The sequence below is a fragment of the Triplophysa dalaica genome, chromosome 13 (assembly GCF_015846415.1).
Source record: "Triplophysa dalaica isolate WHDGS20190420 chromosome 13, ASM1584641v1, whole genome shotgun sequence".
Lineage (NCBI taxonomy): Eukaryota > Metazoa > Chordata > Actinopteri > Cypriniformes > Nemacheilidae > Triplophysa > Triplophysa dalaica.
Window position 1 is genome coordinate 114,234 of NC_079554.1, and position 12,965 is coordinate 127,198.

Consider the following 12,965-nt stretch of genomic DNA (forward strand, 5'->3'; position numbering starts at 1 on the left):
TGTCTATGACTTTATAAAGAGGCCATTGCAAAAACCCAATCCTGTGGTGCTTTAGTTCAAAGATAAACGTAACCTCAGGTAACAAGCTAAAATACTGCTTTCAACATCACCTCATCAGAACAAGTGAAGAAGTGTGGAGGTCTCTCATATTCACCTGAACACATACACATACGGCGGCATCCAAGTGAGTTTTAGTGGAAGGTAAAAAGAAATCATTGTATTCAAGAAATAAATCATTATGACGTATCCTATGCTGACAAAGGAGTCACAATACACTTTAATCCACAGAAAAAAACATACTGTATATATATGAATCAACAATGATCTGTTTCTGTATGAATCCCATTTCTCAAAAGCTTCATGTCTTACAGAACTGGGACTTTTACAAGATTATATTATAATATTAAACCATACTAATATCCAGAAAATAAATAATTGATCTTCCATGTACATGCTTGTGTGATTTCTGTTCAATTAAAACAGTCATGTTATCTCAAGTGAACTCTTTATATTGAATATCTGGACAGTGTATTTATATTGTGTTACTGGGTTTCGTCTTCCTGATGTTGTCCAGCTGATCTTCATCTATGTATTCATAATCGTGCATGTCGTCCTCATCATCCTCGTCTTCATTTCTTTTAGTGGATATGTTGTCCAGACTTCCACCCTTAGCAAGAGCTGAGGAATCAAACACACACAATAACTGTTTGTACTGTGAAGACACTTGTTTCTTGCTTACCAACTGTACATTACAACCCAGAACCCAGAGGAAATGAGAAATGGGGTTTCTTACCTTTCTCTGGGGAACCTTTCGGAACGATGAGAGTGTTTTTATCATGTCTGGAGTCACTGTATTCTTCTTCTCGCTTAAAAGGTTGAATGTGAAGATTCTGCCACACAAGAGAATAGCGTTTAAATGAGAGTTGATGACCATCTTCAGTGGATTTAGAGAAATGTAATTTTATCATGCAGCTTCACTCTGAGATGACGTTTAAACAGCATCCACTTTTTGGCACAACTATATCAAACTATTATGAAAGAGATAGTTCAAAGAAATTAAAATTCTCCAATGAAGAACGTCAAACATCTTTAGAACACAAATTCAAATGAAAGTTGTGATGAAATGCGAGAGCTTTCTGACCCCCGTAGACAGCAACACAACATGCACTTAAGAATCAGAAAGTCATCAAAAGCAACTTCATCAATAAAACATGCAGTAAATTGTCCATGAGTGTGCATGACAGAATTTCCATTCTTGGGTGAACTATCGCTTTGATTCTGACGAATCCGAGCTCCACCCCCAGCGGTCGAGTTCAGGAGGAAGCAGAAGTGATGTCATCCGTGCTAACCCTGGGATACGTGGTTCCTGAGGTCGGAGTGCAGTGCAAACCACGCCCACCCCGGGTGCCATGTTTTTCCCGGAGGTGCATGAGGAGCTGTGTAAAACTTGGAACGCTCCACTCACGGACCGTTCCAGTGAAACCAGCTCCGGCTCCCTTACTTCCCTCGATGGTGGGGCAGCCAAGGACTACGTCAAGATCCCTGGGGATCACCTGGGGGAGAATCGTCCACGCCTACCGTCCAAAGCGCGTAAGACTTCGGCATCACTTGTGTCGATAGCTTGCAAAGCCGCGGGCCAGGCTGCCTCCTCTCTCGCCACAGCAGGGCAGTGTTGGCCTGCTCACCGGGAGACTGCATTCATTCATTTATTTATTTAATTAGAAATTAGATATTATTTATTAGAATGATCTTTGTATAAATAATATGCACTGTGCTGTGTTTTAACTTTTCTGTTTTTCCTGTTTGCCCCTGTAAAGCTGCTTTGAAACAATACACATTGTGAAAAGCACTATATAAATAAACTTGAATTGAATTGAATTAACCCATCTCGCAGGGTGGGTTGTTTGTAACACTGTCGAGGACTGCGCTCAGCAGTTTTTGACTGTGAAGCAGCCAGTGGCAATTAGCCACATTTTTCACGCCGCGACTCGGCCACCTAGGGGCCTCCGAGATCCTGCGTGATGTCTGCTTCCCGGCAACCCAGGACCTCTTCGACATCGGCTCCGGTTCCTGTGCCCCCACAGGCGGCACCCCGGAAGCCGATGTCGAGGGGGAAACCTCCACCCCGTCAGCAACCTTCTCGCAAGAAGGGACACTGACGGGAAGACCCAAGGGAGAACAACATCAGGCCCGACCTTCACAGCCACGGCTCTGATCGGTCAGTACGGGACGGCTCCTGCCTCGTCACCAAAGCCAGGCCTTTTCAGGGCCTGGCGCCCACTTACTCGCAGAGTTTTTCCGTTCTCCCCGGGTGTACTTGCAGCCGATCGCACACTCCACTGGACTGTGCCTGGTAACCCGACTTCACGCCCTGCCAAGGCGTTGGGTCGTACACACACGACAGCTGCCACCACTCTCAAACCGACAGTGCGTGCCGTTGTCCCGCCAGGCAGGCAAAAACGCGGAGCCAACCATCCCTCCAGGGAAACCCCCGCGACAGATGGTGAGCTACATCAGCCGACGAACCACCCCCTGTGGGAATGATGAAGCAGACAATCCCCTTGGTCACCCTGTCACAGTCCCTGGGAGCTCGAGAGCTGCCCACACTGTCTCGCTGGCTAATGAGGGCGGTCCGTCTTGGTTACTCAATCCAGTTCGCCAAAGACTCTCCCAAGTTTCGGGGCATCATCTCTCCCTCTGTCAGAGGCAGGGACGCCTCCGTACTTTGGGTAGAGGTCAGCACCCTTCTGGCAAAACAGGCATCGTGTTCATCCCTTAAAACCAAGATGTTCAGTGGGTCACGACCCGCACTTCATCGTTCCCAAGAAAGACGGCGGGTTGCACCACATGGGTCTGCGTACCCTGAACAAAGCACCTTCACAAGCTGCCGTTCAGGATGCTCACGCAGAGGCGCATCCTGACATCCATCAAGTGTCAGGATTGGTTCGTGGCAATCGACCTGAAGGACGCTTACTTGTCATGTCTTGATCCCCCTCGACACCGGCTGTTCCTACGGTTCGCGTTCGAGGGGCAGGCATATCAGTACAGAGTCCTGCCTTTCGGTCTGTCCCCGTCTCCATGGGTCTTCACGAAGGTCGTGGAAGCCGCCCTTTCTCCCCTTCTGGACAAAAGGTGTGCAGGTACTAAACTATCTCGACGACTGGCTTATCTTGGCACACTCGCGAGATCTGTTGTGTATACAGAGGGACCTGGTGCTCCGGCATCTAGATCGATTGGGATTTCAGGTCAACCGAGAAAAGAGCAAACTCTCCCCAGTGCAGAGCATCCTCTTTCTCGGTATGGAACTAAACTTTGTCACCATGATGTTGAACTGCCTGGAACACTTCAGGCAGTCGGCGGTCCCCTGAAACAATTTCAGAGGCTCTTGGGACACATAGTGTTCTCCGTGGGGGTAATATCCCTCGGATTGATGCACATTAGACCGCTTCAACACTGGCTATAGAGTCGCGTTCCGAGGACTGCGTGGCACAACGGCAGCACGCGCATGGTGTTGACGCCCTGCTGCCGACGCACCCTAACCCCTTGCTCTTCCATGACCTTACTCCGGGCGGGGTTCCCCTCGGGCAGGTTACAAGGCATGTCGTGGTGACGACTGACGCCTCGCTGCAGGGGTGGGGCGCAGTGTGCAACGGGCACACCGTAGCGGGGTGCTGGACGGGTCCCGGTCTGTGCTGGCATATCAATTGCCTTCAGTTTGTGGGAAGTACATCTTCCCCCCGCACAAGAGCCTCCTGGCACAGACACTGTGCAAGGTCAGTGAAGAGGAGCACCAAGTGTTATTGGTTACACCGCACTGGTCTAACCACACTTCGCTTCAGAGTTGATGCTCTGGGCGTGGCGACATGTAGGACTTGCATCCAGGGGGGCGTATGCCTGCGAAAGCGCCTTCCCGCCCTCCAAGAGGTTGGGTCAGTGTGCTATCTACCTTTCTTCTTACCCAGACACTGGTTAAGAAACTGGTACCTCACCAACCTTCCTTCTTACCCAGACACTGGTTAAGAACAGGCAATCCATCCATCACTAAGCAAGCACCCCCCGGGGGTTGGCTGGCCAAAGCAGCCTTCCCCCTTAGGCCGGGATACCATATGAACTATCACAGATAGCTCTAACCGGACCTAGTGCTATCGGACGCAGTAACACCCCCCCGGGGGCTGTTCCATCTGATATATCCTCATTGCAACGGTTCCCACACATGGTAACCCATGAGCTTCCCCAGGTGGGCCTCCACCTCGCGGTTAACTACCGCACGTTTCATGCATTCTCCTCCAAGGACGAGACCATACTTATATCCACCATTCCCTCCCCGCGGGTAGGAGGGGGCCTCTGCAGCGCTTCTCTGATTAAGAGTTGCGCTCACCCGGTGTAAACCCGAGCCGGACGGCCTCTCGCCAGTAAGAGCTAAGGCCCCGTCCGTGAAAGGTTACCGGTCAGGGCTGTACCCATCTTTCACAAGAAAGCTCTGGGACCCCCCGACCACCACACTGCAAGGTTACAGTTTCATGAAAGCTTTGAGCTGACACGCCCAGGCCTGTTACCGTCGCTTCGCTAGAGATATTGATGCGATACAGCGTTGTGGCGTTTTCCATAGGTAATCCCATCTGTCGTTCTCGACACAACGTCGAGAGACCGACAGAAAGGGAACGTCTTGGTTACGTATGTAACCTCAGTTCCCTGATGGAGGGAACGAGACGTTGTGTCCCTTATGCCACAAACCTGTATCGTATTCTGCTGCAGTCGTGAGAGGCTCTCAGGCTCTTCAGAACAAGAGGTAAATGAATGCTGCACGCCGGCTTCCTTTTATACCGGACATGCGGGGGCGGAGACCGGCATGCAAATTTCATTCGCCAAATTTCATTGGCCTTTACTATAGTAGTCAGAGTTGATTGGTTCTCAAGGGCGAACCCCTATCTGTTGTTCTCGACACAACGTCTCGTTCCCTCCATCAGGGAACTGAGGTTACATACGTAACCAAGACGTTATTTACATTGCATTTGTGTTTCTCAATGTTTTTGTATATGCACATTGCATGGGTTTTAAAGGGTAAAAGCAATGGAAAGTTTTGCTTTACAGTAATTGAGATCCATGAAGAACAGTGACAATGCTATATTCACAAATGACTACTTCTTACAGCCAAATTATTCATTCAAGCATCTTATTATAATGGTTGATGTGACCTGTTTGCAATATCAGATCAATGACATGACTTAAAACATCTAAGGATGAAATAGTTTGCACATTCAGGAGCGGTTTCCCAGACAGGGGTTAAATTAAACCAGAACAGACATAAGATTAAGTGAAACATTTTATAACGATGTCACAAAACCTCACTGATGTGCATTTTCAGACAAATCCAGGGCACTAGTTTATTTTAAGGTGTGAGCTGTGCTAACTGTTTTCAGTCTAGACAGCTCTAACATTTATTTTAGTCTAGGACTATCTAAAACCCTGTACAGGAACCACCGTTATACTGAATGGCTCATCAAACCTGATTTGATGCTAAAATGATGACATTTAATTGAGCATTTAACAAAGGTCTTAAGCTTTGAATAAAACTGTATATACTGTAAGTAAAATATAAAACTGTGTTTAGGCCTTTTCCAGTTTATGCTATTTAATACATTATATAAATTTCCTGTAGCTCAGTGGTAAGGGCATTGAGTTAACAACGCAAGGTTGTGGGTTTGATCCCAGAGGATTGCATACGCCTAAGTATAAATGTATAGGTTACTGCAATGTAAGTCACTTTGGAAAAAAGCATCTGCCAAATGCATGAAATGTAAATATATACAGTATATACAGCGCATAAAACAAATGAAGAGACCATTTTTGAGACAGTTTTTCTGATTTTTAAATGTACTATTTAAAGGTTTGAGTTTGGGTAAAATTATATTACTACCGCCAATATAACAAATAAAATCTTGTTTCTCTTTGCATTTATTTGCAGAAATTTAAAACTGGAGAAACAGGTGAAATAACACAAGAGATGCTCTGTATATTTTACACCTCAAATACTTACATTTACATTTACATTTAGTCATTTAGCAGACGCTTTTATCCAAAGCGACTTACAAGTGGGGTAGATAATGGAAGTAATTAGGACAGCATACTTTTCTTGAGAGAAAAAAAGTTCAGATTAACTTTTAACTCATTTCCCGCCGGCCTTTTTTCAAAAAAAAGTTGACAGCGTTTTTAAACGTTTTCACTAAATTTTGATGGCTCACAGTACATTTTCTGTAATTAATTTATGGATAAACAAAGAATAAACTGTATTCTTCTAACTTCATTTGTTCGTTTTTTATCACTCCCTAGATGTGGGTAGGTTTCTTAAAAAATGCATCACTTTGATTAAATAGCTGAGATAATTAAAATTTTTTGGTCAAAGACTCCACCCAGATTACACTCAGAACAATCAATAAAAACAGATCAAACATATGCTTTCCATATCCATACTTCTAGGTTCAGAGATTCTGTACTTTTTCCAAAGGTGTGTAACAGCGCCTCCTGCTGTATAACAGTACAAACACAGATTGCCGTAATAACTCGTCTTTGGTGCGGAACCGTTTTTTTAATGACGAGAAAAATCGTCAATGGCGGTGAGTCAAGCAACACAACAGTCAAATTTATATATGTATTTAGGAAAAGTTTTTGGTTAATTATGTGATAACCTGGATTTTGATGACAGTTTCCATGCGTCTTGTCATGCTGTCAGTGTGTGTGTGTGTTTGCGTGTGTGTGCGCGTGGGTGTGTTCATGGAAAAGGGTAAGTACTTTGGAGATGCTACAACATAACAGTGCATTTCTTTTGGATGCTTTTAGTCAGGATTTCATTCCTTTATTCGTGCAAAAGATAAAATCTTGGCCATAAATGAATGCAGTGGAAAAATTATTTACCCTTGGGGAGCAGCTGGAGTCCTTGGCATGCGTTTGCTCAGATCTGGACGAGAGGCTCCTGGGGGGGCGTGGAGGAGGATTCTTGGACTTTTTCGGAGGTCTTGGAGGGGGTGTCACCGTAGCAACAGCGTACCTCCTCAGGGTAAAGTAACCGTCCTCTGAGATCTCCTCTACGGCTGAAATCCCATTGCGTGCCAGACTCTCGCCAGTCCACGGCTTTTTGATTTTAAGGGTTAAGTCTGTACGGTTCACCGGCACCTCCATCATCTCTGAGAGGTCGAAGGTGGACACGAGGAGGCAGGGGTCAGAGATCTCCTCCTCGATGCACAGACCGGGCACTCCGGCCAGAATGTCCACCTTCAGGGAGAGGTCACGCATGGACACATTGACGTTAAAGGGCAGAGGGAACCATCGGCATATCTCTGCAATGGTGTACTGACGCTTGTCGCTAACAAGCTCAACAAATCCACCCTCCAAACACATGGGTAGGCGCACAGACTCCTTCACCTCCAGTTCTTGACTCTTCTCTCCCACCTTCAGACATTCAAACGCTTCTGCGGCCTTCTCGGTCCCACCTCGTTTTCCTTTGGTCACTACAAACTGATCTCCGTCGTGAACGGAAGCGAGCCCGTCGCATCCGGACTCGAACTCTCTGGTGGCCACCACGCGTATCTCCTCCGTCTCACTGCGAGCTCGCTCCAGGTCGTAGGCGGTGGGGAATCTCCGTGGCCTGCGTTTCAAGCGTCCCTTGTAGGACTCCGGAATGAGAAAGTGTCTGGGAGATTCGCTACACATTTCTGAGGCCAGGATTCGTTTGGGACAGTAAGAATGATGAATGATCACCTGATCGGAATGAACCAGAGAGTTCAGCTCGGGTGAGAGTTTGAATGAACTCAGACACGACAGCTCAGCCACAACCGGGAACAACTCAGCAGGACTCTTATAGACGTCCTTCAGAGAGAAATGCTGCTCGAAAGAATCACAGTCGAACTGCCCTGTAACATCCATCACCTCCACGTCCAAATTGGACGGGATAAGCAAAACCTTCTGGCTAACTGTGGGATGAAATAAAACAGAGGATACAGGCGTTATTCACCAGACACGAGCATCAGATGTCCCAGTCAAATCAACTCTTTATGGACAAAAGAAGCAGCACACACATCATGTTGTTTCAGAAATAATACCGTTCATTTCAATTGACTTCTCTAGCAACCACACGTCACGTCAGTAAGGGATAATCTATGGCTACTTGTGCAGTAGTGGAAGGTGGTTGAATTAATTGTACAGCTAGCCGCTTGTACCATTTCCCAAGCTTAAAACAATTTGCGATTGGGCAATTCCAGCGTTATGGACTTGACACAAAAATGCTCAGAGAATACATTTGTTACGATTATATTTAACCATCTGTCTATATTTTACTGAACCCTTGTTGAACCCTTGTTGAGTCTAAACATCAAAAAAGTCAGTCTATGAAAAAAAAATATAAAAAAAGGGAAATAAACATGCGTTATTGGGAGACGTCAAAATTTGTAGGATTTCTGTAAAATAAAATGCACAATCCTGAAGCAATAATACCCAATGAATGGAGAAGTGATACCTCTTTATAGAACATCAAATAGTTACGTCATATTCATTTTCATGTGTTCATTTATGAGGAATATGTAGCATTATGGATGTGACAATCCTGAAAATCATGCACTAAAAATAAAACAAATACTTTACAAATTTGATGAGAGAACTCACATGAGTATATAAACCACCAAATGTTCAGATCTGTGCTGTTATCATATTGCATATAAAACATTTTTTTCATGGTAAGGTTGATATTTTCACGAAATTGCCCTATTGATGTTTACAGTCCAATTTATGATCAGACGATGATCAATTTTGGTTGGTTTTAATGCACACCTTCCAGCCAATCAGAATCCAGTATTTAAACAGACCATGATATGATATGAGTTGAGTACAGAGACATATTATCAATGATCATCATGATGACTTTCTTCTTCCAACACTTTCGAGATGTTTTCAGAGAATGTTGTTTAAATCAAGTATGATTTTCTAATGCTTTCTAAAGTCAAATTTATGCTTCACGCAAGAAAAAATAACTAAAAGTAAAAAAAAATTGGTTTTGCTCAATGGAACATACAATACGTTTTTAAGTTTGATGGATATTTTTATTATTAGAGCGATTTATTATTATGATCATGTTGGTAACAAGAGAAACGAGTCGCCGGTTCCACTTACGTCTTGTAACGGCTTTCAGCTCATAGACTGGAGTCAAGATCAACTCTCCACACACGTTCTCCAACACACGGGGAAATAAAAAGTCTTTCTTAGGCAGATCTTTGACCTGAGAAACAGATCTCGTCCGGCCTTTAGAGATCTTCCAGTCTGCGATCTCCTTCAGCGTGTAAAACTGATCGTCTTCACACTCCATGAAGGGACCCTGCTGACAGAAACTCAGACTGAAGCACGACTTTGGTTCTCTGTGCAGAAGCTCACAGTTCACATGACCTCCATCAGGTCGAATGTTGACGTCTGTGATTTTAAAGGCTTCTCTCTCTCTAACGAATCCATTCGGGAGCTGTATGTCCGAGCGGGTGATGAACACAGGCTGACCCGACCTGTGAGAACTGATCTTCACCGACTCCACGATTTCTTCAACGTCTTTGTACGGCTCACTGTCGGCTATCAGTTTAAACATACCTGTCACACAGAGTACAAGAACACCGCTGAAACATCACAAATGATGAAAACCTAAATCATGTGGAACACATGATCATAAAGGGGTGGTTTCCCAGACAGGGTTTAAAACTAGTCCCAGATTAATTTAAATGTTACAGATGTTCTTTTTCATTCGAGTCTTATCTTAAAATATATCAGTGTGCTTGTTTTCTCTCAAGATGCCAACCAGAAATGTTTTTGGTAAATTTAACCAAGGCCTAGTCCTGTGTTCAGATAATCCCCGTCCGGGGAAACCGCCACAAAGAGTTTATCAGCAAGACTTTAACGGTGGAACTATGCAATTGTTTCTTTTTAAGGGTTCCTGTGGTTGTTCTGTACAGTGATAAGCTTTTGTGCCCATGAGGATCTCAATTATGGTCCCACAGTTACACGAGTCCCCATGAGTTGGTGTGTGATCAGGTTTAGGTCCCCACTAACATATAGAAACAGGGGCCACGCACACACACAAACACACAAGCTCTTTCCACATTGAAATGAGAGATTGTGGTTCTCAGTACCGGGATAGTCTAGTGGAAGATCGATGTGTGTGTTACTGGAGCTGACAGCAGTGAATCCAGTCACTGTGATATCAATAATTTTCAGCAGATCTCCTGTCGACAGAGAACATTCTCTTCCAAACATCTCATAAACACAGCCTGAAACACAAAACACAACACAAATCAGTATTTTCTGTTTATACCCCCTAAAAAATCAGAGAAATTCTACTGGATTTAAAAGCTTTAACTGGAATTGTAATGTTGGATTCTGGAAAATGGGAACCAATAAACTTACTATAAGAACACAGACATCGTAATGGAAGCCAGTAGAATTTTCTCTTGATGGTTTTATTGTAATTTTAACAGATTTCATTTACATTGCAGTCATTTATAATACTACAGTTATAATATATTTATAATACATTACAGCTACTAAAGGATTGTTAAAACATTTCACCCCGAGAGCATATGGTTAGAAAACTAACTTTGTCTAATGGTTTACATTGTAACATTGTTAGCACAGTCTCTTTTCTTCTTTCTTGATCTATTTCAAATGTTAATCACATGTCTGTCAATCAAACTTTTAAACAATGTTGAAAGCTTCTCATGTTATGCTTTTAATCTATTGTAAATGTTTTTTTTTGTATTATTTCATGTGCAGCACTTTCCTTAAACAATATTGTTTTAATAAATGTAATAACAATTATTTTAAAGTTGAACACTTGTTATCATTCATTTTACATAAATTTTCGTTAAAAAATTTGTGTAATCTTCTGGATTCAATTCATACAATTTTTTAAATAAATAAAAATCAAAGCAGTGTTATATTTTAGCAAACATTTCTCACCTGCATGTTTCTAAGAAGAAAAGTACATTTACAGACGGACACAATGATCTTCTGTTGTAGAATGAAGGATTGTGTGATCAGTTATTATTTGATAGATGGAGGTGAAGTTTGTTACCTTGACAGTAGATTCCTGACTGAGTCTGGAGAACTCGTGGTAAAGTTTTCAGATTCACACATTGTGTAAATTCATGCAGCGTCAAAGCCATTTTCTGTTTTCTTCTAACAGACACAAACAACTGATTGTGGACTCTATGAGTCCATCAAGATAAAGGATTAAAATGAAACTCCTGAAGGCAAATGCCGTTTCACTGAGAATTGTGAAGTATGAACTATGAAGCATTGTGTACAGAACAAACGGAAGCCAAGCACAACTCGCAGACCACAACTCAATGCGACAAGCTCCGCCGATTCTGCAAAATTACACAAATCCCACATCCTCCACCAGACTAAATATCATCAAGTCAAATCATACACTGGCACCTCAATCTAACTATTAACACTATTACAAACTAATATAAACAATTACAAATAACACACTCATATTTACATAAAACGTAAAAAATAAAAAAACACCTTTATACCAACAAAACATCGAAACATTCTGTAACACATTTTTTTTATTCAAAGTATTTTGAATATTTGACATGTTATTACAGCCATAAAGCCAACAACTACAGACAAAAATACAGAACTTAATTGACAAGATGGATCTTCTTCTCTTTCTATAAGATGTCCGTTCAGCAACAACATCGGCTGTAACTTTCTTTTTAAATTGGCTTTGATCCTAAATACACTAGAGTCTAATACTGTTCATATTTGAATGCGTACACTTCATTGTTTGTTTCATTTCCAGCACAATACAAATGTGAAAACATCAGAAAAAATAGAGCTCTTGTCTTTTCATTCAGAGTTCCTCTTCAGTAAAGAAAACAATCACAATTTATACTTAAAACAAACCAGATAAAATATTTAAGTTCAATAAAAAAACTATTTAAATACAACTCAAAATAACACTACTTCAATCAGTCGGATACATATAAATGTACAACATGTTTAAACTGTAAATTTAGGCTAGATGAAAAACGCTCATGATTGTTTTAAGCTTTCAATAATGCAAGAAAACAATAAATACAAACAATGCGCTTCATTCCTATACACATATTTACACAAGTCTTTGGCTTATGGTCATCACCTGCTACACAACAAAAACAATAAAGACATAGTAACCTAGCCATTCGAGTTATACGTACACCTGCATTTCATTTACGGATGATGGTGAAAATCCCTTTCAAAATATCTACACAAGTACTCATTTCTTTATTAACGTGTGTGATAGAAAACAAAGAAGAGCTCAGCATGCAAACAGCTCGGCCTGTAATGTTTCATGTGGCTGCACAAAATAAACTCAGCAAAAAATAACGACAATAACAACATCAGTGTCTTTGAAAAATAATGCCACCAGACGGCCAGCACTTCAATCTCGTGAACCTCGACATGGTGAAATCACAAACGGAGACATTTATACAACAAATAGATGTTGAACGTTGAAGAAGTGAGTGTGCGCCGTCCCGATGAGAAACAGAGATGATCAATCAAAGATCTTCATTACGAGGTCTCGATGAACTCCAGGGCAACGTCGTAACAGAAACGATACTGCTCCTTTAAATCAAAATAGACTTTCAATCCAGATGAATTGTTTGAATGTGGTGTAGAAAACTTTACAGAAACACAAACGATGACGCTTCAATGTGAGTGCAGGTGTAAACTGAGCAAAGGATGTGGCGAAGCTCTAAAAAACCACAACAACCTACAAAACATCTCTCTCTCCCTCTGTCAAAATATCTTTGTTAAATGTATTTACTGCAACTTGCTTTCAAATGTGCTCAATGAATACTAATGACTTGACTAAAGATAACACGATATGAAGTCATGAGGTTAAACACTATGACTGAGCTGATGATAAAGATCAGAGGTATAAATAT

General features: G+C 42.4%; 2 protein-coding genes across 11 annotated transcripts in view; both read right to left on the minus strand.

Annotated features, from left to right (window-relative positions):
* Positions 1-246: 246 nt before the first annotated feature.
* On the minus strand, positions 247-11,307 carry themis (thymocyte selection associated). The gene is made up of 6 exons (XM_056765140.1): positions 11,099-11,307; positions 10,158-10,295; positions 9,160-9,621; positions 6,913-7,967; positions 794-890; positions 247-678 (listed from the first exon to the last, which is right to left on the minus strand). Exons 1-6 carry the CDS (start codon positions 11,187-11,189, stop codon positions 533-535), a joined length of 1,989 nt encoding a protein of 662 aa, XP_056621118.1. The 5' UTR covers positions 11,190-11,307; the 3' UTR covers positions 247-532.
* Positions 11,308-11,582: 275 nt separating this feature from the next.
* Positions 11,583-12,965, minus strand: part of ptprk (protein tyrosine phosphatase receptor type K) — a 174,408-nt gene continuing 173,025 nt past the window's right edge. For all 10 annotated transcript variants that reach the window (XM_056765384.1, XM_056765392.1, XM_056765389.1 and 7 more), the window contains one exon: positions 11,583-12,642. In XM_056765384.1, coding sequence (XP_056621362.1) covers positions 12,589-12,642 — 54 coding nt within the window. In that variant the 3' untranslated portion in view covers positions 11,583-12,588. The remainder of the gene's footprint in view (positions 12,643-12,965) is intronic.

Bases quoted from the DNA above. Each gene is read 5' to 3' on its own strand.
- themis (XM_056765140.1), bottom strand. From the start codon at position 11,189: ATGGCTTTGACGCTGCATGAATTTACACAATGTGTGAATCTGAAAACT. The intron at 7,968-9,159 runs GTAAGTGGAACC...TTCATCCCACAG, and splicing joins GCTGAAAGCCGTTACAAGAC to TTAGCCAGAAGGTTTTGCTT. The intron at 679-793 runs GTAAGAAACCCC...TTGATTCCTCAG, and splicing joins GAAAGGTTCCCCAGAGAAAG to CTCTTGCTAAGGGTGGAAGT.